The 24,406-nt window shown below is 38.8% G+C and overlaps 1 protein-coding gene across 1 annotated transcript in view; it reads left to right on the top strand.

Moving 5' to 3' along the window:
• The window catches only part of WDR49 (WD repeat domain 49), a 133,611-nt gene that overhangs the window by 104,847 nt on the left and 4,358 nt on the right, over window positions 1-24,406 (top strand). The window contains exons 16-17 of the mRNA XM_038583280.1: window positions 7,281-7,390; window positions 9,646-9,792. Coding sequence (XP_038439208.1) covers window positions 7,281-7,390; window positions 9,646-9,792 — 257 coding nt within the window. The remainder of the gene's footprint in view (window positions 1-7,280; window positions 7,391-9,645; window positions 9,793-24,406) is intronic.

Here is a 24,406-nt window from a genome sequence, read left to right as displayed (position 1 = left end):
GATTTACATTAAGGAGGTTTGGTGGCAGGTCCTTTGATGACTATACTCAGGATCCTTTGGTGACTACCTCTGCGTTGCTCATTTCTAAATTAATGCACTCTTTGGCTGGTCTCTTGTGGCTCAACGCCACTAACTGGTCTCTTGTGGCTCAACGCTACTAACCTGTGGTAATACACATCCAGTGGATTTCTTTTATAGTCCCTCACAATGACAGGCCTCTCCTATTGCACTTTTCCTGAGTCAACTTCAGCTTGGCCCATAGGAAGCTCACACATTCTTATCCCACCAACTGCTCCATGGGGGCCCCTTCTTTCCCTAGTTACGTGGCAGCTCCAGTCACAGCTTTTTGCCTGTAGACTTTTGCAGGTATTAGTGAGTCATGGATCCATTCTGTCCCTCTAATGGTTACCCCAGGGGGGCATACACTAAACTCTGACTGGTCTGTGTAAGCAAAAGCTAGAACTGAAGGGGAAGCTTCCTTCCTCTCCCAGGGCAGTGGGACTCAATGCTAACCTATAACTGTTGCCTCTGTTCCCGCATCTTCAGTTCATTTATATCCTAGAGTGGTGGTCAGCCTTCGTGTCAGCAGGTTGGTTGTAGAGCTACCTCCTTGTGGTGCACAAGGAATCTAGCACCTCACTCTGAAATATCAGAATACCTTTTGCCTCTTAATTAATTAATTAATTTGCTTTCAGACTTTTTGGACCTCTGCTGACAGGGAGATAGAAGAAGGGGGAAAAAATCCCCCCTTTAAACATCCCGTTACACTGAATTACACTTTGGTATTTGTTCTTCCATTTCCTTGAATTATGGCTTGCTGAAATGTCAAGTGGCATTTTACTTTCAGGCAGAAGGATCTTTTCAATTTAGAAATATAGCATGACCAATCCTGTACAATAATAGAATGCTGGGAATAGAAAGATTTTTAGACACGATAAAAGGCCCCCACCCAGCCACCCAACTCAATTTTACAGATGAGGAGCTAAAGTTACCCCAGGGTATCACAGAACATTGTTTCTCTTCCTGTCACACTCCTAGCAGAATAAAGGCAAGTGTCATAACACATTCTTGTTTAAGAGTATTTCAGCTAATATACTAATTTCCTGTTCCTTATGACACACTCATTTATTCTTTTTTTTTAAATCAGCTTTTCTCTTGAAATCTCCAGCAGTAAGAAGCAAAATTGCCTCTATAATACTGCATTTTTTTTTTCAGATGACAATACATCCAAAAAAGGCCTGTGATCTTTACAATTTCTGCTTTATCTAATTCAGATGACTAGATTGAAATAATTTTAGGACTTTATCACAAGCAGATAGTACAGAATAACATCACTTCGGAATTATTGAACTCATTGAAAGAAAAAGGCTAAAAATGTATCCTCGGAATTGGCTTGGCAGGTACATTCTTCACTTTTCCCAGGAACACGACCACAGATCCTCTGTGGAAAACATACAAGTGCAATGTAATTGTCAGCTGGAAAGTGTCCTCCGTGGCTTCCATGCAATGCTGAGAGACTACAGATAATTTTCTCCTTAAGACAATATTACTGTGAAGGATGTACCCTATCCCTAATCAGACTAGTAAATACAAGGAGGGAATCCTGCCACTTCTGGTCCATATGCAAAATATTTTTAAAAATACATGAAAGAATTTCAAGGAACTAAAGAGAGAAAAGCACAGCTGGTGAGTCTGTGTGCAGGTGGGGGTATGTTCGCATGGAGGCATCTTTCAGTAAGAAAGATGGAGATGCAAACAGGAAAAGCCAATAGAAAGTAGAAGAAGCAGGAAAAACAAGGGAAAAGATCAGATGCTTTAAAGCTGCATTCTCATCTTAACTCCTAAGATCCTCTCTCCAGGATAAAAATCTTGGCATATATTATCTTCTGGCTTATACATAAATAACAGGTTTCCATAGCGCTTAAGGTATTGTATAATATTATGTGTGAGAAGTGGGTAGGTGGTAAAATGTCATTTTCAATTTAAGTCCTGGGGAGATGAAGACGAATATAGAATTTAAGAGAGTAATAGAAAGTCCTAATGCTAAGTTAACAGTGGATACAGAGAAACAGATTTTTTTTTCCTTCCTTAGATTCTGCAAAAGTGAAAAGAAAAAAAGGAAGAAATAAATGAGAGGGTAAAATAGGGAACAAAACCCACAATGGACATGCATTTTTCTTCATTTATAGCAATGTTTGACTCTGGACTCACACAGAATTATTCTTCTCTAGAAAAGTTATAGATAAAACGAATGACTCAGATGGTATAACTTTAGAATGTGTCTTTACTGTGAATATTTATTCACAGGATATTTATTTTCTGTGAAAATAATACATGTTCCTTAGGAGAAATTTTGGATGTATAGATAAGCAAGAAGGAAAAAGATGAAAAATCACCTGTCACAACAGTAGTGCCGACCCTTAGGCATTTCCAGTTCCAGGCAAATAAGCAAGTATATAGCAATGTGTATCTTATGAAAACAGAGACTAGCATACATAGTTTATAACCTGGTTTATCATTCAAAAAAAAAAAACTGGGAGTACATTTCCGTGTGAATTAACAGAAGTATCCACAGACATAGGAATTTTGTAACCATTTCCTTTCTTTCAAGCATTTAGACTGTTTACCAGTGTTATCTGGGAAAGCATTTCTCAAACACCTTCATGCATACATATTAGAGTATCCAATGGCCTTCATCATTAGAATAGATTCTTTAAAATGGGGTTGCCGAGTCCAATATTTTGAAGGCCTGTGGGTCATCTTGCTAAGTTGCTGCCCTGAGACCTTCCCCCACCAGCAGGTACCTGGAAATGGCTGCCTCGAAACCAACACTGGATGTTGTCATTGTCCTAAAACTGTTGCCATGGTATCTTCTCATTGTTTTCAGTTGAATTTTTTGATTATTTGTGAGACTGAACTTCCCCCCCCCCACGTGTCTATTAACCTTTAACAATTTAATAATGAACTTGAAAGAGGTATTAGACATGCACTCGACTGATTCCTGTCATATCTTTGAGAGAAGCACATCCTAGACTCTTCTTGAATAATTCCTATGGGATGCACTCACCATCTTAAAGATGGCCTTCTCTGTTATTGAACCAGTCTTTATTATAAAATGACTTTAATGTTAAGTCAAATCTATTCATGCATAGAACTCTCTCTCATTGACCTTCATTCTTATTCTAGGGCAACAAAGAGCAAGTCTACTCTACCTTCTATTATCTGACACTTTTCACCTTGGCTGCCATTTAAAAAATGGGGAAAGGGTTAATTATCAGAAAGCAGGAAAAAAATAATCAGATGGGAAATGAAACAAAAATTTCCAGTAATTTCTCAGTAAGTTTGTGTAAGACAGAAGGCATGCTTAAAATTGATGTTTCTTAGACGTGAGAAATTATTATGATGTTCTGAAGTCCTTATTATGGTTAGGAGGGAATTGATATTTAATATTATTTATATGCTGTTGATTACCTAATTATCCTGCCAGTAGATCTTCTGTGAGAAATTAAATTAGAGAATTTATGGACAGCTATAAGAAAAAAATACACAAAACATTAAAATCGCATTTTAAATTAGGCCTTATATGACATAAAACACTTGGAGGATTGAAAGTCTACTTTTGCCAACAATCTGTGGCAATAATCATCCTTTGCCCATGTATAACGAATGAAAGCAAATGAAAGTTTACTCAATTTTTAAAATTCGAATCTTAAAAATATTAGTACTGCAAATGATTGTTTTTGAAAGTACCACATCTCCTTATTTTTTTGTCTCATCATTCTGATAGTTCCCAAGAGTATTAGGACTGGCCATAGGGGTGATGGAGCTCTCTACTTTGAATGGAAAATATTTTCGTGTTTTTGGTTAAAGTGATAGTAGTGCAGGGATCCCTGGGTGGCGCAGCGGTTTGGCGCCTGCCTTTGGCCCGGGGCGCGATCCTGGAGACCCAGGATCAAATCCCACGTCAGGCTCCTGGTGCATGGAGCCTGCTTCTCCCTCTGCCTATGTCTCTGCCTCTCTCTCTCTCTCTCTCTCTCTCTGTGTGTGACTATCATAAATAAATAAAAATTAAAAAAAAAGTGATAGTAGTGCAATACTTACTGCGCTCCTACCAAATTCTAGGCACTGCTCTAAGGTCTTTATGTATTTAACTCATTTAATTGTCCCTGAATCTTTAGGAATGGTTACAATTATCATCCTGATTTCATGACTAGGAGAGCAAGGCAGAAAGATGGTAAGTGATTTGCCCAGTGTCAACCCACCAGCAAGAGGTGAACCAGAAATCCCAAAGCAGGCATTCTGGCTCCAGAGCTAGGGCATATTGCCACTGCTCAATACTGCCTGCCCAACAAACATCATGTGACAATATTGAGAAGCTATTGGTTTCTGAGCCAAGTGATCAAATATTTTGTCAAATTCCTGCTATGCATAAGCCACTACTCTGGGCACTTTCACTTTCCTTTAATGCCTAGTAGGGCACTTGGGGACTTGTCACATGTCATTCTTCTCTTCTATATCCTGAACCAAGAGGGGAGAGATCTTAGAGCCTTTCTTTCTCATAGAATTGATGGCAAGGCTGCCAGAGCCCATAGTAGGCCCTCCTCCAGCATCACCATGTAAGACCTTTTTGTAAAGTTTTAACTCCCTCTAAGCCCTTTATTACATTATTCTCCATTTTCATCTTCATCCATTAGGAGTATTGGAATTTGGGGAATATTCACCTCTTTTTAATTGTGTCCACATTGTCATAGTGACCATTCCCGTAAATGTCAAATGTCTATGGAAAGGAAGTAATAAGTTAGACTTTGAATGTGGAGTTGACTCTGCTGTCTAGTGGTTCATAGAACTGCCCTTCAGTTAGAACTTTGTCATTATGGCTGTACTTCCTCGTCAGTCATCTCAGTAGTACAGTTTGGTGTGATTCCCAGGAGAGCCTCCTACTTTATGCCTACACATTTCCCTCTGTGGATTTAACTCCTCAGGGGAGGTAGGCAAAGTGATTGTAGTGTCACTGGATGAGAGAACCAGGAAGCAAATTGCCTAAAAGCAGGAGAGAGTTCAGAGTGTCTTTGGAAAATAAAGGTCTGGTTTTATCTAGTCCAAAGGTAGACCTCCCTACTTCTAGGCCTCCCTTTACAGTTTGTACCTCAGTTTATAACAGTAATACTTCTCTGGGGGAAAAAGTATTAACCTAACAACTGTAAGCCATAACTATACTACATTCCACCCTTCCTGTACCTACCACTAACTTCTAATTGTTAACAGATTCTCTTACTATCTTAAAATGACTCGAAGGGTGCCATCATAGTGGTTTGCCAAGCCCAGATGGTGGCTAAATAATATGTTCTGATTCATGAGGGATTGCACATTGTGAGGGAACCATTCCAGTGTGCTTTGGGGAAAAAATGCCACCTGCTTCAGTCTTTGGTTGCCAAAGATTCCCTTAAAAAATCTATAATTCCAAATAATTTATGTAGACACTTCACACTGTCAAGGAAATAGAGCTTAACTTCCATTGTCATCCACCTGTTAAGTATAGTCTGTGTGTGGAAACTAGCTTCCAAGAGTAGTATATGGAAAGGAAGGGAAAAGTAACTTTATAGGGCAGAAGCTTGGCAAACACAACCTTGACCAATAGTAAGGTTAACATCAACAGTGATAAGACAGGTTGATAGCATGTACCCTTGATAAGATGTAATGAGAATAGCACTTCATCTCCATTGACTTCCTTCCAACAACCCATAACCCCCCATCTAGCCCTAAGAAAAACATCAGATAAACATAGATAGAAGGGCATTCTACAAAAAAGAAAAAAAAAATCTGACAAGTATTTTTCAAAACTGTCAAGGTCATTAAAATACAAGGAAAGTCTAAGAAACTGTCATAGACTAGAGGAAGCTAAGGAGTATAATGTGATTTCTGGGGACAGAAAAAAGGACATTAGGGAAATCCTAATAAAATGTTGAGTTTAGCTAATAGTCAATAGCTAATAGCTAATTGGCTTCTTAGTTGTGATAAATGGTAATCTGTGCTATACTATCTTGACAACTTTTCTGTAAATCTAAAATAACTCTAAAATGCAAAATTTATTTATGTAAAAAAACTCAATCAATAAATTGCTACTTAAACCTATATAAATAGCACACAATATTAACTTTGAGATGCATAGACTTAATTTCACTTGTATTGATATTTTAAACTCTTGAGTTTGGGAAATACAGTCCAAATAGAGCAGAGGGAAAGGAAGGAGGGAAATGAACATTTATTGAATAGTGTTATTTATTAGGCACATCGCCTAACAGCCATCTATCTCCTCTCCTTTAAAACCACAATGAGAATCTCATTGTGTAGAGCAGGAAATTGAGGCTGAGAGTATAGGAAACCTCTCAAGGTTCTCCAGCTACTCAAGAGGCAGCCTCCAACCTACAGATAAAAGGGGGTGAGAGAGCAGTCAGCAGGAGGAGCAACAGATGCAAGGAAAGAAGGCAGCAGGGAGAGGGCAGGCTCCCCAGGGGCTCTGGTAATTGTGTGAAAAATGGGTGTGTTTTCTGACCTGATGCCTCTAAAAAAAATACTAATATAACTTGTCACTGTAAAGGGTAGAGGTCTATACAGTGAATGATAACTATAGTTGAAACCATTTCCTGTTTTCTGACAGGAATTATGTACAATTGTATAATGATGTCACCCCCTGTGTTTTACTGATAACACTGTTTCCTTGGATTCAAGCTAATCTAAAGTTTCCCTATAGATTCATATGACAAGTCTCAAAAATGCTGAGGTTTTTTTTTTGTTTTTGTTTTGTTTTGTTTTGTTTTTTGTTTGTTTTTTTTTTTTTTTGCATTTTGGATACCATAAGTGAAGATCCAGTCCTCACACTGGATAAGTTTTTGACACGTACCACCAGTTAGCCAGTATAATTTATACACAAGGCAAGAATAGTGTGTGCTTCTGTGAAATTTTCTTCTGCATAATTTTTTCTCTGACCTTCCAGTTGCTATGGGAATCTTTGCTTAACTAGCCTCCTGGCCTCTCTGGCTCTTACCCTTTTATATCATCACCTGGCTTGCAGCCATTTTATTCAAAGAAATGACTTAATTAGTGTAAACAAATGTCGACACTTAGGTCCACAGTATAGAGGGGTTTTTTTTGTGTGTGTGTTTCTTTGTTTTGTTTTGTTGTTGTTGTTGTCAACAGTAAGATATATATTTAAAGCCTGAAAGTCCTATTCATCCTTTTGTGGTTGATATTTTATTTTATCATGTATTATTTTCTTCCAGTGTCAGACCATCAGAAGTCATACATTTGGGTATAAAATATAAGGAAAGAAATATCTTTAAGAAAAAAGCACATAACCTTTACAAGGGTGAAGTTGTACAAAAACCATCCAGTAAGTAATCACTCTTGACATATTTTTATAGTGTTATTATTTTATAGATTGGTATGAATAAGACAAATAGCTACTCCGTGTGCCAGGAATGCTGGTATCCCTTAATAAATGTGAAGGTAAGGTCCTGTAATCTCTATTTAATGAAGGAGGAAAGTGAGGCTTAGAGACATCAGCGACTTGTCCAGGGCTGCACAGCATATAAATGGCAGAAGTTTAAGGTCTAAGCCAGAGAACACACATAATGTGCCCAGTATAGTTTCTAAAAGAGAGTCGGCATGGAACATCAGTTCTCTCTCAAACACTTATAAGTGTTTAAGAGATGAAAATGAATAAAAATTATTCTTGCTCTAAGGAAGCCCAATGTAAGTTTAGTTTGGGCTAACCAGAAAAAGAATTATATATAAAACAAGTAACCGTAAAAAAGAACTGATATCATACTGAAGGATATTATTTAGAAATGTAGTAAGAGGGGCACCTGGGTGGCTCAGCCAGTTAAGCATTTGACTCTTGGTTTCAGCTTAGGTCATGATCTCGGGGTCCTGAGATCCAGGCCTGAGTAGGGCTCAGCGGGGAGTCTGCTTGAGGATTTTCTCCCTCTGCCCCTCTGCACACGCTTGCGTGCTCTTTCTCTCTAAAATAAATAAATACATCTTAAAAAAAAAAAGAAATGTAGTGAGAGTGATTTCCAAAACTTCGTCATATGAAGATATTTTACTCACTGCCAATCTTGTTTTAAACGTATATCTGAGGGGTAGCTGTACTTTCATAGAGTAGATACATTAATTTTATTTTATTTTTTTAATTTTATTTTTATATTTTTTCAATTTTAATTTATTTATGATAGTCACAGAGAGAGAGAGAGAGAGAGGCAGAGACACAGGCAGAGAGAGAAGCAGGCTCCATGTACCGGGAGCCCGACATGGGATTCGATCCCGGGTCTCCAGGATTGCGCCCTGGGCCAAAGGCAGGCGCCAAACTGCTGCGCCACCCAACATTAATTTTAGAATTTCTACTGAAATTTTGCTGTCAAAATGTATATCATTATTTAATATTCAATGCACATTTATAAACTAATCTACAGGATCACATTGGATAATATTTGTAAAGTACTTACAACAGTGCCTGGCATACTATAGAAACTTAATATAATTACTAATTACTAATGTTATTATTATTATTACTACTAGTATGCCTTGGAGCATGACCTTTGGGGTGCAACATGCTTGAGCTGAAGTCCAAGGTCTGCTATTTACCGGTAAATTCAGGCAAGTTATTAAAGTATCTTGAGCCTCAATCTCCTCATCACTTAGAAGTGCATAATGACACTCTCCAGGTTCTGAAGATTTCTCCTTTGGTTTGACATAACACCTTGATTCTTAAAGCATGTTCCACGGCCAGCAGCATGAGCATCGTCTGCAACCTGGGAATGTACATTGTGGGCCCCCATCCCTACCTACTAGATCAGAAATGGGAGTCATGTAGAGACAAACCCTCCTGGTGATGGAAATGCCTGGTTTAATTTGAGAACCACTGACATAGCACATGACTTGTCCCACACAGAGTGCTGAGTGTGTATTAGTTGACTTTTCCTGGATACCGAGCCACCATGACGACAAAGGCACAGTTCCCACCTTTGCGCTGCTAACAATCAAACAAACGTAAAATCACATCTTGAGTGAAGCCTTCTCCCTTTAGCCCAGGAAGCAAAAAAAAAAAAAAAAAAAGGAAACTTTTTCCCATTGTCCAAGACTTTGCTTTTAAGTGCACGAATAAAAGAGCTTTCCTTTCCATCACCTCACTGTGTGCATCTGCGGCACAGGAACACAGCTCTGGTTTACGTGTTAGCGAAATTAAAAGGTACCTGCAAATTCGAAATTTCAGATATGTTGTGAAATACTAAAAACAAGATTCCGTCTGACAAAAATGATGCAGTTTCCTGGTAGATAAAAGAGAAACTGGAGCTCTTCCAAAACTGCAGAACACACATTTTCAAGGGAAAACAGCGAAAGAATACAGAATAAAAAATAAATGAAAGGGGAGCCTTGAGTTCCTTTTGGTCCCTTTGAATAAAAGGACCGTGGATTTATCATGAACAGCTGTGTTTATAGGGTTTGCTGATGGCTGCAGCTGTAGCAGCTGAGTAACAGGAAGGTTAAATTTTAAAAAGTTAACTTGGAAATGGGCTAGCTCCTTCTGAAGGAATTAATGATTCTGTACTTCTTTCGTATCCTCCCCTAAAACCTACTGTTGGGAAGGTGCATTTAGGTCGTTAAGCATCAGAGACCTGAAAGAGCTGCCTGAAGTGAAGAAACCAGCTTTTCTTCTGGACCTGGAGAGATACTTTAGGGGAAAGCCAGAGGAGGAGTGCTCCCAAATTCCAGAGCTTTCATCACTCTCTGAAAGTGAGTCGTCAGCCGTCATATCCTCCCATCCTCTCTCCCCCTTAAACTCAACCACTCAACATCCCCGCCCCCAACAACAACAACAACAACAAACCCCACTAAAGTCAGAGGGCATGGGAGTAACATGTTGGCCTTGAGGTTGCCATGAAAGGAAGCGTGGTTTGCCTGTTACGATTTATAGCTCAGCTGCTGATCTGTGCTCTCAGAAAGGGCAGCCAACAGGCTGGAACACATAAAGAGAGTATTTTTATTTTGTCACTCTCCTGAAGTCGGAATGCCATGAATATATTTTATGAGTCTGCCACGGATGAGAGTCCCCCCACCCCCCAACAATCTTCATTTTCCAATCTGATACCAGAGACAGAGATATCCTAAGAGGGCTTTAGACCAGAGCCTCTGACAATCTGCTTTTGTTCTGTTCGCATGGTGCACTATAAATAGAGGCTACTTAACGTGCATGGGATTAGAGACTTCCAGCTGCAGTGCTGGGCTTAGATAATGGGAGGACGGGAAGCTCAGCCTAGAAATATGTGTGAATGATCTCAGAAGACTCAGAAACAAGGTGTGCAAAAGCGTGCTCTATTTCTCTGATGGTTATGGGCTTCCAGGTTCCTAAGAATCTGAAGAAAGGTTCCTGTGCAGGAATCCTCCCCGCAGAGATTGGCCCTGGGGGGAGTGCAGGAAGCACAACCTGATTCTCAGTGAGGCACTCAGAAAGCATATGGACACTGCAGGGAACTCATTTAAAATAATTAATGAAAAGTGCGAATTTCCAACTTGTCACAGTCAAGAGATCAGAACTACACTCGAACCATCTGAGATCTGTGCTTTCTAAACTTTTCAAATCCTCTGAGAGGAGGGTTCAGCATCATCCTTGAGAAATCATAACCCTTGTAGGAGGGAGGCGTTTCTTATGTCCACACTGGAGGAAGTGGAAGCCTCTCATCTTCCTGTGGTTCCCTATGGAAAAGGAGAACAGCTGGTCAACAATTTTTTTTTTTTTTTGAAATTCCACTTGTAAGCAAGGTACAGCTGTCATTCCTCATTGCCATAGTTTCCAGTTGAATTGTTATCAGCTTCCTTTGCCTTTACTCAAGAGTTTTTCTTCTCTAAACTTATAATCATTTATTTGGTCTCATGAGGATCATCTAATGGTTTCTGCTCATTTCTTTTAAAACCATGAATCCATAAACTTCGAGGCTCTACATAAACCATTTTGTGCATCTGACAGGGCTTTCAGTCTATCATCCTGCCCGCCCCCACCCCCCTGGATGATTCATCTTTTAAGAATAAACATGGAGAGTGCTTATCTTGTCCTCCTGAGTCACACACAGAAGGGAATCTGGGGAACAGACAGGAAGAAAGGATCCACAGAGCCAGGACAAAGTGTAGAGACACAGAACCTGCACAGGGGAAGAAACCAAGGTGGAGCAATCAGAACTGAGGGAAGAGAAATAGAAGGCAGGGAGTATGCCCATGCTGGGGAGTAAGAAAGTGGGAGAGGTCAACGGTGAGGGCAGCAAACACCTCTCCTCAGTGGTGCAAGGTCCCGCGCTCCCATGAGGAGCCTTGTACATTCTGCAGCAAGAGAATTCTTCCTTATGGGCAGGTTGATGTGCATGTGGCCAGGTGTGGCATAGGTGGCTGGATGGACATGCCTAAAATGCTCTCATATATTTTCAAAGAAATTTTTTTCTCCTTGATTTTGCAATATAACTTTTTTCTGTAATTTCCACAGTTTTTTAAAAAGATGTTTTCTGCCCCCCCTTTTAAAAATAAAACCTTTTCTTCTTCAGCTTTTCATCCTCTGCTTTCTTTTCAATATTGAACTTAACTGCCTTTTCTGCAAGTGAAAATAGAGCTAGCTTTCTCTTTCTTTCTTTCTTTCTTTCTTTCTTTCTTTCTTTCTTTCTTTCTTTCTTTCTTTCTTTCTTTCTTTCTTTCTTTCTTTCTTTCTTAAGTTCTACCAACTTAAAGGAGAGACATGCAGACTTTGAGGACAGCCAGATGCATGACATGGGACGCTAGGTTCTGTGGAAGCACCAAGGGAGAAGCCAGATGAACTGTAGCTTGGGGCATAGGAAGCAATGCAGAGTGGTGGTCACATACTTAGGATGCGCAGGAGTCCACGGGGTGAAGGAAGAGGAAGGGGAGTCAAGATCAAGGAAATTGTGTGAGGAAAGGCACCTAATGCATGAAGTAGGGCAGAGGCCCTCGTGATTCCGAGTTGACTGCACTGGGAGACTCTAGGTAAGTGAGTTTGACACACCTGAGTAGAGTAGAGTTTAGAATGTGTTGAGTTTGAGGTACTGGTGTGCTATTTAGAAATAAAGGTCTTGAGGAGGGCAGAGGACTGTAACAGGCCTAGTGTAATATCGTAGAGTCTTTAACTATCAGATACTGCAGGGATGTTTGCTCATTTACGTGTTTAGCCTTTTCTGAGGTAGATATTGAAGGCCTTCTCTGTGCTGGCCCCTGTGCTGGAGGCTGGAGACAAAGAGTTAACATGTGGAGGCCCAGCCTTAAAAGATCTTGAAGACTAGTTGGCAAAATAGATAAGGAAATTAATAATTGTGTTTTACAGCAAGAGCTATGATAGAGATCTGCACTGGCTACTATGGGACCATGTGGAGATTCATTGAGGGTGTTTTGGGGGAAACCTGATTATGTTGCGCTAGATAGTAAAAGTCAAGTTGTTATCAGTCAGGTAAGAAAAATGGGGGATGATATTTCTGGCAAAGGAGTAGCTTACGCAAATGTAAGGTGGTATGAGTAACGAGGACTAAGGGAGCTACACATAGTTCCAAGTGGCCAGGTTCTAGAAGGGGCATGATGAGAATTAAGGTTAAATAGGTAAATGGCAGCCAAATCTGGGAACACTTAATGTACTATGCTAAAGAGCTTGGAATTTATTTTATCAGAAATGAGGACCAATTGGAATGTTTCAATCAGGTATTCTGAATTATTCCATTTTATCTCTTCTATTAATTCTTCTGTCTTTATATCTCTTTGTATTATTCTTTTTGTGATTGTTCCAGAGGGTATAATACTTATTTCTGTGTCATTTAGTCCTTCTTGTAATAGTCGGCTTCCACAAAAATTATTTTTCTTCAGTCTGAAGAAGGTTCTGCAGTATTTCTCATAGTGTGGGTCAGCTGGTGAGCTTTTATGTGTCTGAAAAATGCACTTATTTCATTATGGCTTTGGAAGGATATTGTCACTGGTTTTAAAACTCTAAATAGGATATGGTCATTTATTTATTTATTTATTTATTTATTTATTTATTTATTTATTTATTTCCTTTCAGGTCTTTAAAGATAGTGTCCCATTGTTTCCTTGCTCCCAAATTCCTGTTTAAAATTCAGCTCTTAATATTACTGTGGCTCCTTTGAATGTAATATCTTTTTTTTTTTATTTAAATCTGACTCCTTAATAAAGGGTTTTCACTTTATCCTTACTTTTCAGTAGCTTTATCATGATGGATATAAATATACTTTTCTCAGTATTTATATTGCTTGGAGTTGATAGGAATTCTCAACTGAATGTTTTTTCAGTTTTGGACAATTCTCAGCCATTATCTTTTCGAATATTGTTTCTTTCCAATTCCCACTCGCCTGTCCTTTTGGGATTGCAAATATGCATATATTAGACATTCTATACATAATAAATATTTCTTACAATCTTTTCTTCTTTCCATTTTATTTTCCTCTTTGGGCCTTGAGTGCTTTATATTGACTTTGCACTCACTAATCCTGTCTTTGCCAGTCTGCTCTTAAACTCATGTGATCAATTTCAGATTTCACATATTTTTTCAGTTCGAGAATGACATTTGAATCTCTTTTTATATAGATTCTAATCCTCACTTAAAACATTCATGTTTTCATCCATTTTGTCTAAATTTTCTGTTTTCTTTAACATACTTATAATAGTAATTTTAAAGCCCTGACCTGCTAACATCAATATCCGGATGATCTTGGGGTCTGCTTCTACTGTCTATTTTTTTTCCTCATGATTATTAGTCACATTTTCCTTCTTCTTTGCAAATCTTGTAAATTTTGTACAAATTTTTAATTCTATGACGGAAATTGTGTATATAAAATGTATAGATACTGAAATTAATGTTGTTTTCTCCCAGAGATAGTTTACTCTTTCTTTAATTGGGAGAGAACATGAAGGGCACATCACATTAATTCAATTAGGAATTGAGCTTGGTCAGTGCTTGGTTACAGCTTTAGTTAGATTTAGTCTACTTCTGATTTCAAATGTCTGTTTTAAGCTTCACCTATTATTGGTATATCGTCTCCTAAGTACTGCAAGATTACAGGAAACATTACTTTGCCTCTCCAGTCCAATCTACAATCTCCATCACCCTAGCATTCAGAAACCATCCTGTGGGGAATACTCACTGTAGTTGTGGGATTTCTCTGGATTCCAGTATATCATACCAACCCACATAGTCATCAAAACTCTTCTGATTTTACTTTCCCTTAGAAAAGTCTCTTTGTCTATGGCAATCCGGTTTGTGGACATGATGAATCCACAGAGGGAATTAAATATTTGGCAATCTTAACCCATCTAAGAAGGGTTTTACCATCTTCACAATTTTAGTTTGATAATCTTTGCTTCCACCACCCTCTGATGTGTTTAAAAATATTATTTCTACAATTTACCTGTTTTTGTTTTTCTGTCTGGTACAATGAGAAGGATGGTAGGACCTACCACTACCTATCTTTTATTCAGAAACTTTATTTATTATTATTTATTTATTATTTATTTATTCAGAAAGTTTATTCAAAACTTCTGTTGAAATGTTTAAAACAGGAAAGTGACATGACCAGTTTTGCATTTTAGAAAGCTTTCTGGAAACTGTGTCGTAGATGCATTATAATAGGGCTAGACTGAAGGCAGCATATTGTACTAATGGAAGCTTGTTGTTTGCAGCCAGCTATCTGCTTTTGAATCCTTGCTTTGCCTTCTACTAGTTGTTTATATCTGGAAAAATTATATAAGCTGCCAATCCCAGTTTTCTTATGTAGAAAGTGGGGCTAAGCATACCTGATTTTGAAGCTGTGTGGGTAAACTTTAGCACAATGACTAGCACATACTAAGCATCCATTGGATGGCATTTGTTATTATTTTGAAGATAAGGAAACCCTAGAAAGGAAGTAACGGAGTTGAGAAATGTTAGGGAGAGGGAATTTCAGGGTTATTGCCCTGATGAGATGTGAACATGTGTATGACTATCATGTTTCTAGCTTGGAAAACTATGTCCAAAACAAGACTAGGATTTTAAGAGAGGAAATACAGGAGGAGAAAGATGGTTTAGAGTGTTTTCAAAATATGCTGAGATAGAGGTGCTTGTGGGACGTCAACAAGAAAAGCTAACACTTTTCTGAGAAAGTGATTATAGTAGGAAAGAAAGACAGAGTGGTAACTGAAGAGCAAGTGCAGGCATGTTTCAGAGTTTATGTTATTGTTAAGCTCATTTTTTAAATTTTTGATATAATATAGGAGCATTATAGAATACTAGCTAGTAGGAAGTAAAGAGAATTCTAAAGAACCTGGGAATATCAGACCTGAAGAACGGCCACTACCCCTCAGAGCTGAGACAGACCAAGGAAGATGCCCATCCAAGCTAGGGCTGATACTCAGACCTCACTGGAGGGGGCTTATCCATGTGTCACTGAATGGTAAGATGGCAGAGCTGCCGCAGGTGTAGTGTGTCAAAATTCTGCTCTCCAGTGACATGGGAAGCCATCCACAGGGAGGTGCTACATCTCAAAACTCACTGCAAAGCCACCAAAAGAGTACAAAGGGGGGTGTTCACAGCAAGGAATCACTCTGGTAGACCTCTGCTTACTTCTTAGGGTAAACAAGGAAGTCCTACACCAGGTAGTGCCAGACGAGTGGCACTCTGCTGCAAAGCCACCCGAGAAGGTGACAAGGAAAGCTGCTGGTTCTGGGCTCTGGAGTAGCTATGCTTGCATCATGGGAGTCTAGAGCTGCAAAAGCCTTGGTGGGGACTTGGTACTGAGGGAATCATGCTGTAGGAGTCTAGTGCTAGAGAAACTGCCCTGCAGAAGCATGGTGAGAGGAGACTCACTTGGAAGAAAAATCTACTTCTCCATTGTCCCTCTAGCATTCTCTTGTGACAGGGATCAGCATCAACCAGCTGGCAAAATAAATATTTACAGGGTTCTAGTTTATTATCACAAAGGAGGCAGTGGAGAGTGGATTTGGAGCTGAGGGGCAATATATCAATAACTGGCATATTATCATCTTACCTATATTTTCATGCCCCCCCCACTCTTGGCCCTTTACATTCTTTTGTGTCTTTTGAAATTGCATTCATCTTTCCTAAGGTATTAATAATGACTATGGTTGTCTTTTGGGAGAATTTCCATTTATAAAGTGAATAAAACTTGGGAGACTCAAAACAATAATGGTATAAAGGCAAAATTCCAAGCATACACTTGGCTTCAAATCAAGACTCCACCCCTTGCTAGCTATATGACTTCGAACAAGTCAATTACACTCCCTGTGCCTTAGTTTCTTCAACTAAAAATGGGCATCATATTAGTTACCATCCTCATAATGTTGCTGTGAGCATTAAGTGAAATAATTTAGGTGAAGTGTGTAGCCTAGGACCTGACACCTAATAAGAATTTCTTTACTGATAATATTTTATTGTTATTATTCCATTATTATTCTACTAAACAACTCTATGTTACAGAAATTATCATTGTCCTTATTTTCTATATGAGGAGTCTGTGGTATAGACTCTATGGCATAGACATAAAGAGTTTAAGTCACTTCTCTGGTCTGACATAGCTAATAAGAGGTGGTTCCTGCATGAGAAGTGTCCATGTTATTCAGTTGTCCATGTTGTTAATATTTCTAGGTGTCATCTCCCTCGTTCAAATACTGTTCAAATCATATCCCCTAGGCAGACTATTCTTATCCTTATTTCTGAAACCAGCCATTTTACTATAATATTACCTATTTTTATCACTTTCATTGAAAAATTGTTCATCTCCTTTTCGGGAGGATGCTGCTAGATTGAAAAAAAATATTATAAAAGGGCCCTTAACAAAAATCTCAATTACCAACATATCCCCCCTCCACATTTTCATTACAACAGCTTACTTAAATCTTTGGGCTGCATTTTCCACGCACTTATGCAATCCCCATAATTACAGCGTGTGGAAGGTTATTTGGCAATTGTATGATGAGGGGCATCCTGCCAGACTTACTTTCAATATTCTAAACTATCACTTTGGAACCCAGGACAGTTTTCAAACACTCCATAATCCCCCAGTGACTTTTTAGTCTTACCTACTGGGTTTTTAATGTCCTTTTGTATTCTCTTTCTTTTCCTTTCAAGTTGAAACATCTTTCATACTCTCTCTTTAGCTTCCAAGTTGTTCCCTGTGGGTTCTCAAACAGCTTGAAGCCCCTCTTTGATATCCCTTATTCAAAAACCTGGCAAGGACTTAGAAGTGTCTCTGGGTCAGGTTTTGCCAATAAATTCCCTAGAATCCATTCACACTGTATGTGTAAAATCTTTAAAATTTCCAGTGTAGAGAAAATGCTGCATTAGTGACAGCTCACGTGAATTGTTTGTTGTTGTTGTTGTTCTGTCAAAGACAAAGTGAATGGGACAATTAAAGACATGATTTCATTGCAGGCTATTGCATAGGGAGAATATTTGTTAAAGAGGAATGCCTCAAAGAAAAGGAAGTGGGCTTGAGCTGTTACAGGGGTAGGTTAGTGATCCAGGAATCTTACTAGACTTTTGGGGAGGGGTAGAGAGGTCTTATCTCAGAGTATGAGAGAAGACTTATCTGTTATCTGCAGAGTTATCTGTCTCCAAAACTCAAAAGCATGGAGGAGTTTCTTAACCACCCCTGCTTTCCAGGAGTACAGGGCTCAGTAAGGTTCAACATTGTCAGTTCCCTGGCTTTTGTTCAAGAGAAAGGAATATCACTTATGGAAAAAGCCAGAGGTGATCATAAACTTCAGTGGGGGGACAGGAGGGGAACAAAGCAGGGTCTCAGAAGTGGTGTCTCACGGATTCTTGTTGATGTTGCTCCTATAAAACCAGTTGAAGCATATGTTTGAGTTGGTGACAAAGGTCAGTTGTTCTGGATCACTGATATTGTGGAAAATTTCTTACTGGAACAAAAAATTAAAATTAAAAACCCATGTATAGATATATTCATTTTAAGTAAGAAATGAAAGATTGTTATATGTGATGTACTCCAGGAAATTTTAGATAACTAAAGAATGAGCGTAAACAAGAGACATCTTGGAAGTATAATTCCTTCCTATTATTTTTATCTTTATATAATAGCTCTAAATCATCCTGAGAAAGACACACAAACACACACACCAAAATTTGGGTCCTACAAGACAGACATGATTAATATGTGAAAAACATTTTTTAAAAAGTTCAACAGATGTTCCACATATGTCATCAGTGAAATGCAAAGTAAAACATTAATGAGATATCACTGCTCCTATTAGATTCCTATTAGAATGGCCAAAATCCAGAACACTGACAGCATCAAAGGCTGATGAGGATGTGAAGCAACAGGCCCCTCATTCATTGCTGGTGAGAATGCAAAATAGTACAGCCACTCTGGAAAGCAGTTGCAGTTTCTTACAAATGGAAACATACTCTTACCACATAATCCAACAATCGTACTCTTTGGTGTTTAACCAAAGGATTTGAAACTTATGTTCACACAAAAGCCTGTGCATGGATGTTTAAAGCAACTTTATCCATAATTGCCCTAACTTGGAAGCAACTAAGATGTCCTCCAATAAGTGAATGTATAAATAAATTGTGGTACATCCAGGTAATGGAATATTATTCACTAAAGAGAAATGAGCTATTAAGCCATGAAAAGACGTGTAGAGGAATTTTAAATGAATCCTACTAGATGAAAGAAGCCAACCTGAAAAGCAACATACTGATCATTCCAACTATATGACATTCTGGAGGAGGCAAATGGTAAAAAGATCAGTGATTTCCAGAGAAGGAGAGAGGAGGTGAATAGGGTGAGCACAGAGGATTTTTTAGGGCAGTGGAAATACTCTGTATGACATTACAATGAGGAATATATCCATTAATCTTTTGTCCAAACCTATAAAACATACCACCAGTAGTGAACCCCTTAGGTAAACTATGTACTTTGGGCAATTATGATGAATCATTGTAGATTCATCCTCAGGGGCAAAAATGTACCATTATGGTGAGCAATGTTAATAAAGGGGAGGCTATGCATTGGTGGGGACAGGGGATATATTGGAAATATTTTTACCTTCTTTTCAATTTCATTTTAAACCTAAAGCAGCTCTTAAAAAAATGAGTATATCTGTATAAACTAAACTCCAAATAAATTAAAATAAAATTGAATCTTTAAAAAAAAGGTTCAACAGGTCCTGAACCACAATCATTTAAGAGAGACATGAAGACAGTTACAGCATTTTGACCAGTCCTCACCACCTTGCCAACATGCCATTGCTTTGCTAACTGATGTTACTCAGTGATGGCTAAATTGAATGACAACTTGGCACTACTGATCTAGAGTTTAGACTCAGGAACTCAAAGCTTGGTGTCAAGATATGGGCAGTTGGTAATAGCAAGGGCACCACCTGTGATCATGTTAAAAATGTAGCATCATCAAGGCTCCAACTCAGATCTATTGAATCAGAATCTACATTTTAACAAGATTTCTGGGTGATTCTTATGGACATCAAATTTTGAGAAGCTCTTCTCTAGAAGACTTAGAATAGGACTGAGGGTGTGAATTAAAAGGTTTTCAGGATACTGAAACTGAACACTTATTATTATTGAGACTGCCATCAAGTCCTTTCTCACCACGGAGCCTGTGAGGTTTTTGCCACTATTCTTTGCCTGATACAGTTGGTTGCTAATCAAGGGACAAGGGAAGCATCAGATGACAAAAGATTAACTTTGCTTTATTAAGTTCATAGGATCATTTTATTTCTGTGAAGATGTTTTAATAGCTTCATGACCACTACGTCTTTCATTTTCATTACTTTTAAAACACCTTTTGGGTATCATTATAAAAAACCTTGTTGGGAAGCCAGCTACAGAATGAACTGATGAATATATAAATGTCGTATTTTCCCAGATAGGAAATAGTAAGTGTAAGTGGTTACTGATAACACTAGATGTTGATTTTTAAGGGCTGTGATAAGTGGATGGATATATGGATGTCTGACATAGAGAGCTACCTTTCTTCCACCATTACAGAGCCTTCACGTCTCTGGAATGCAAGAAATCCAAAGTTTGAGAAGTGAGCCTATCCTTTCTCATTCCTGGAGGTGTCTTCATTCATTTGTTCATTTATTCAACAAGCATGTTTTTGAACACTTCCCATAAACCAGACACAATGCTGGGTGCTATGGGCTTATGAGTTATAATGGCAGACAAGGTCTTTGCTTTTGTTGAATTTATCACCTAGGGGAGAGACAAATAATAAATAAGCAAGTATAGGAAGATAAGTTTGGATGGTGATATTAATAAGAAGTATGAAGAAAGTAAAGCATGATAATGTGATAAGACATGACTAGGGGAGCAGCCGTGAAGGTCCCTCTGATTTTGGGGCTGAATCCTGAAAGATAAGAAAGCAGTCCCATGAAGTATTAGGGACAGACTATTCCAAGGATAGGGAAGTGTAAAGGTACTGAGTTGCGAACAATGTTGATGTGTTCCAAGAGGAGAAAGAAAGTCACTGTTGCTGGGGTAGTGTGAGATAGATCAAAACTGGTACAAGACGAGGTTGGAGGGGGATAGGGATCAAGTCATGTGGGGCCATGTAGCCTGGACAGAGAATTTGGGTTTTAAGTGATGGGAAGCCTTTATTTATTTTTATTTATTTTTTAATTTTTTGGTAAATGGGAAGCCTTTAGAGGCCATATACATTAGCCGTTACTAGCCCTTCTAAGTCAGCTCCTCTTCAAGATTATAAATTGTTGGCTCAGAAAGCAAGAAGTTTGAGATTTGACATACCACATAACACCTATATGGGAATTGAGAGTGCTTTAAGATAAGCTATATATTTGAATAAACATAGATTTTCTTTACAAGGAGTATCCAGCAGCCTCTAGTCACAAACCACCAGAACCTTGACAAACCAGTCTGTCTGTCTCGTTAAGAACCACTTTGCTTTTCACAATTGTCCTGAGGTCAACAATGTACTTTACGGCAAGTGTACCAGTCAGGGTTCAGGGGAACAGCACCAGCAGGCCCATATATTGAAATTCAAGACAAGGAATTTGCTAATGGGATTGTGGGGGCTGGTTGAGCAAGTCCAAAAGGAGTTGGGCTGAGTCAGGAAGGGAAGATCATGGCAGACTGGGCATAGGCTAAGCTATCGTCCACAGGTAGGGAGGAGAGGACAGGATCAAACTCCATGGGTACAGGCAGAAACTATTGTCCAATGGTGGATTTTTATTTCCTCTCTTCAGGAAGCCTCAGCCCTACTTTTTTTTTTTTAATTTATTTTTTATTGGTGTTCAATTTACTAACATACAGAATAACACCCAGTGCCCGTCACCCATTCACTCCCACCCCCCGCCCTCCTCCCCTTCTACCACCCCTAGTTCGTTTCCCAGAGTTAGCAGTCTTTACGTTCTGTCTCCCTTTCTGATATTTCCTACCCATTTCTTCTCCCTTCCCTTATATTCCCTTTCACTATTATTTATATTCCCCAAATGAATGAGAACATATAATGTTTGTCCTTCTCCGACTGACTTACTTCACTCAGCATAATACCCTCCAGTTCCATCCACGTTGAAGCAAATGGTGGGTATTTGTCATTTCTAATAGCTGAGTAATATTCCATTGTATACATAAACCACATCTTCTTTATCCATTCATCTTTCGTTGGACACCGAGGCTCCTTCCACAGTTTGGCTATCGTGGCCATTGCTGCTAGAAACATCGGGGTGCAGGTGTCCCGGCGTTTCATTGCATTTGTATCTTTGGGGTAAATCCCCAACAGTGCAATTGCTGGGTCGTAGGGCAGGTCTATTTTTAACTGTTTGAGGAACCTCCACACAGTTTTCCAGAGTGGCTGCACCAGTTCACATTCCCACCAACAGTGTAAGAGGGTTCCCTTTTCTCCGCATCCTCTCCAACATTTGTGGTTTCCTGCCTTGTTAATTTCCCCCATTCTCACTGGTGTGAGGTGGTATCTCATTGTAGTTTTGATTTGTATTTCCCTGATGGCAAGTGATGCAGAACATTTTCTCATATGCATGTTGGCCATGTCTATGTCTTCCTCTGTGAGATTTCTGTTCATGTCTTTTGCCCATTTCATGATTGGATTGTTTGTTTCTTTGGTGTTGAGTTTAATAAGTTCTTTATAGATCTTGGAAACTAGCCCTTTATCTGATATGTCATTTGCAAATATATTCTCCCATTCTGTAGGTTGTCTTTGAGTCTTGTTGACTGTATCCTTTGCTGTGCAAAAGCTTCTTATCTTGATGAAGTCCCAATAGTTCATTTTTGCTTTTGTTTCTTTTGCCTTCGTGGATGTATCTTGCAAGAAGTTACTATGGCCGAGTTCAAAAAGGGTGTTGCCTGTGTTCTTCTCTAGGATTTTGATGGAATCTTGTCTCACATTTAGATCTTTCATCCATTTTGAGTTTATCTTTGTGTATGGTGAAAGAGAGTGGTCTAGTTTCATTCTTCTGCATGTGGATGTCCAATTTTCCCAGCACCATTTATTGAAGAGACTGTCTTTCTTCCAATGGATAGTCTTTCCTCCTTTATCGAATATTAGTTGCCCATAAAGTTCAGGGTCCACTTCTGGATTCTCTATTCTGTTCCACTGATCTAAGAAAATTATTCACCATGACCAAGTAGGATTTATCCCTGGGACACAAGGCTGGTTCAACACCCGTAAAACAATCAAGGTGATTCATCATATCAGCAAGAGAAAAACCAAGAACCATATGATCCTCTCATTGGATGCAGAGAAAGCATTTGACAAAATACAGCATCCATTCCTGATCAAAACTCTTCAGGGTGTAGGGATAGAGGGAACATTCCTCGACATCTTAAAAGCCATCTATGAAAAGCCCACAGCAAATGTCATTCTCAATGGGGAAGCACTGGGAGCCTTTCCCCTAAGATCAGGAACAAGACAGGGATGTCCACTCTCACCACTGCTGTTCAACATAGTACTGGAAGTCCTAGCCTCAGCAATCAGACAACAAAAAGACATTAAAGGCATTCACATTGGCAAAGAAGAAGTCAAACTCTCCCTCTTTGCCGATGACATGATACTCTACATAGAAAACCCAAAAGTCTCCACCCCAAGATTGCTAGAACTCATACAGCAATTCGGTAGCGTGGCAGGATACAAAATCAATGCCCAGAAGTCAGTGGCATTTCTATACACTAACAATGAGACTGAAGAAAGAGAAATTAAGGAGTCAATCCCATTTACAATTGCACCCAAAAGCATAAGATACCTAGGAATAAACCTAACCAAAGATGTAAAGGATCTATACCCTCAAAACTATAGAACACTTCTGAAAGAAATTGAGGAAGACACAAAGAGATGGAAAAATATTCCATGCCCATGGATTGGCAGAATTAATATTGTGAAAATGTCAATGTTACCCAGGGCAATATACACGTTTAATGCAATCCCTATCAAAATGCCATGGACTTTCTTCAGAGAGTTAGAACAAATTATTTTAAGATTTGTGTGGAATCAGAAAAGACCCCGAATAGCCAGGGGAATTTAAAAAAAAAAAACATATCTGGGGGCATCACAATGCCAGATTTCAGGTTGTACTACAAAGCTGTGGTCATCAAGACAGTGTGGTACTGGCACAAAAACAGCCCTACTTTTGAGGTCTGCCAACTGATTAAATCTGGCTCACCCAGATTATCCAGGATAATCTCTTTTACTTAAAGCCCATTGATTAGGGACTTTAATTGCATCTGCAAAATCGCTTCTGAGCAACACCTCGATTAATGTTTGATTGAATAACTGGGAACTTAGCCTTGCCAGTTAAGACTTCAAGAAAGCGAGTTATCACAGCAAAGTTAAAGACATTCCTTTAGAATCTTAAACAAGTTCAATAAACGGTTAACGGTCTCTTGGATGTATCGCACAATCTATTGCAGACTCACTCACATTATCATATGACAACATTATGCCATTGACCTAGCAGATGTTGTTACTCTGAATAGTAAGATGAATTGGCTACTATTATCCCTTTAGAAGGTGTTAGGTGAATGACATCATTTTTGCGACGTAAAAGAATTTGCCAATGAAGCCAAAAAGGTTGCTTAATGGGCCTCATCTACAAAGATCCCTGTGAATATTAGTAGCTGCTGGGAGTTTTAATGTTCCAGGTGGGAGCCAGACTGCAAGCAGGGATCATTTCTGGGGAAGCATTTGAGGTGCCTTTCCAAAAAGAGATCTCAGAAGAAAAGGAACCCAACTCTGCAAAATTCCAATCGTTAGCTGAAACTTATTTTCTCATCCTGAATAAATAGCTACTTTTATAAATAATTATGTAGTTGTAATTTCACATTTTTTTCTTAAAGAGAGCTTTC

This window comes from Canis lupus, chromosome 34 (genome assembly GCF_011100685.1).
Source record: "Canis lupus familiaris isolate Mischka breed German Shepherd chromosome 34, alternate assembly UU_Cfam_GSD_1.0, whole genome shotgun sequence".
NCBI classification, from domain to species: Eukaryota; Metazoa; Chordata; class Mammalia; order Carnivora; family Canidae; genus Canis; species Canis lupus.
This window is presented reverse-complemented; position numbering and strand designations above follow the sequence as displayed.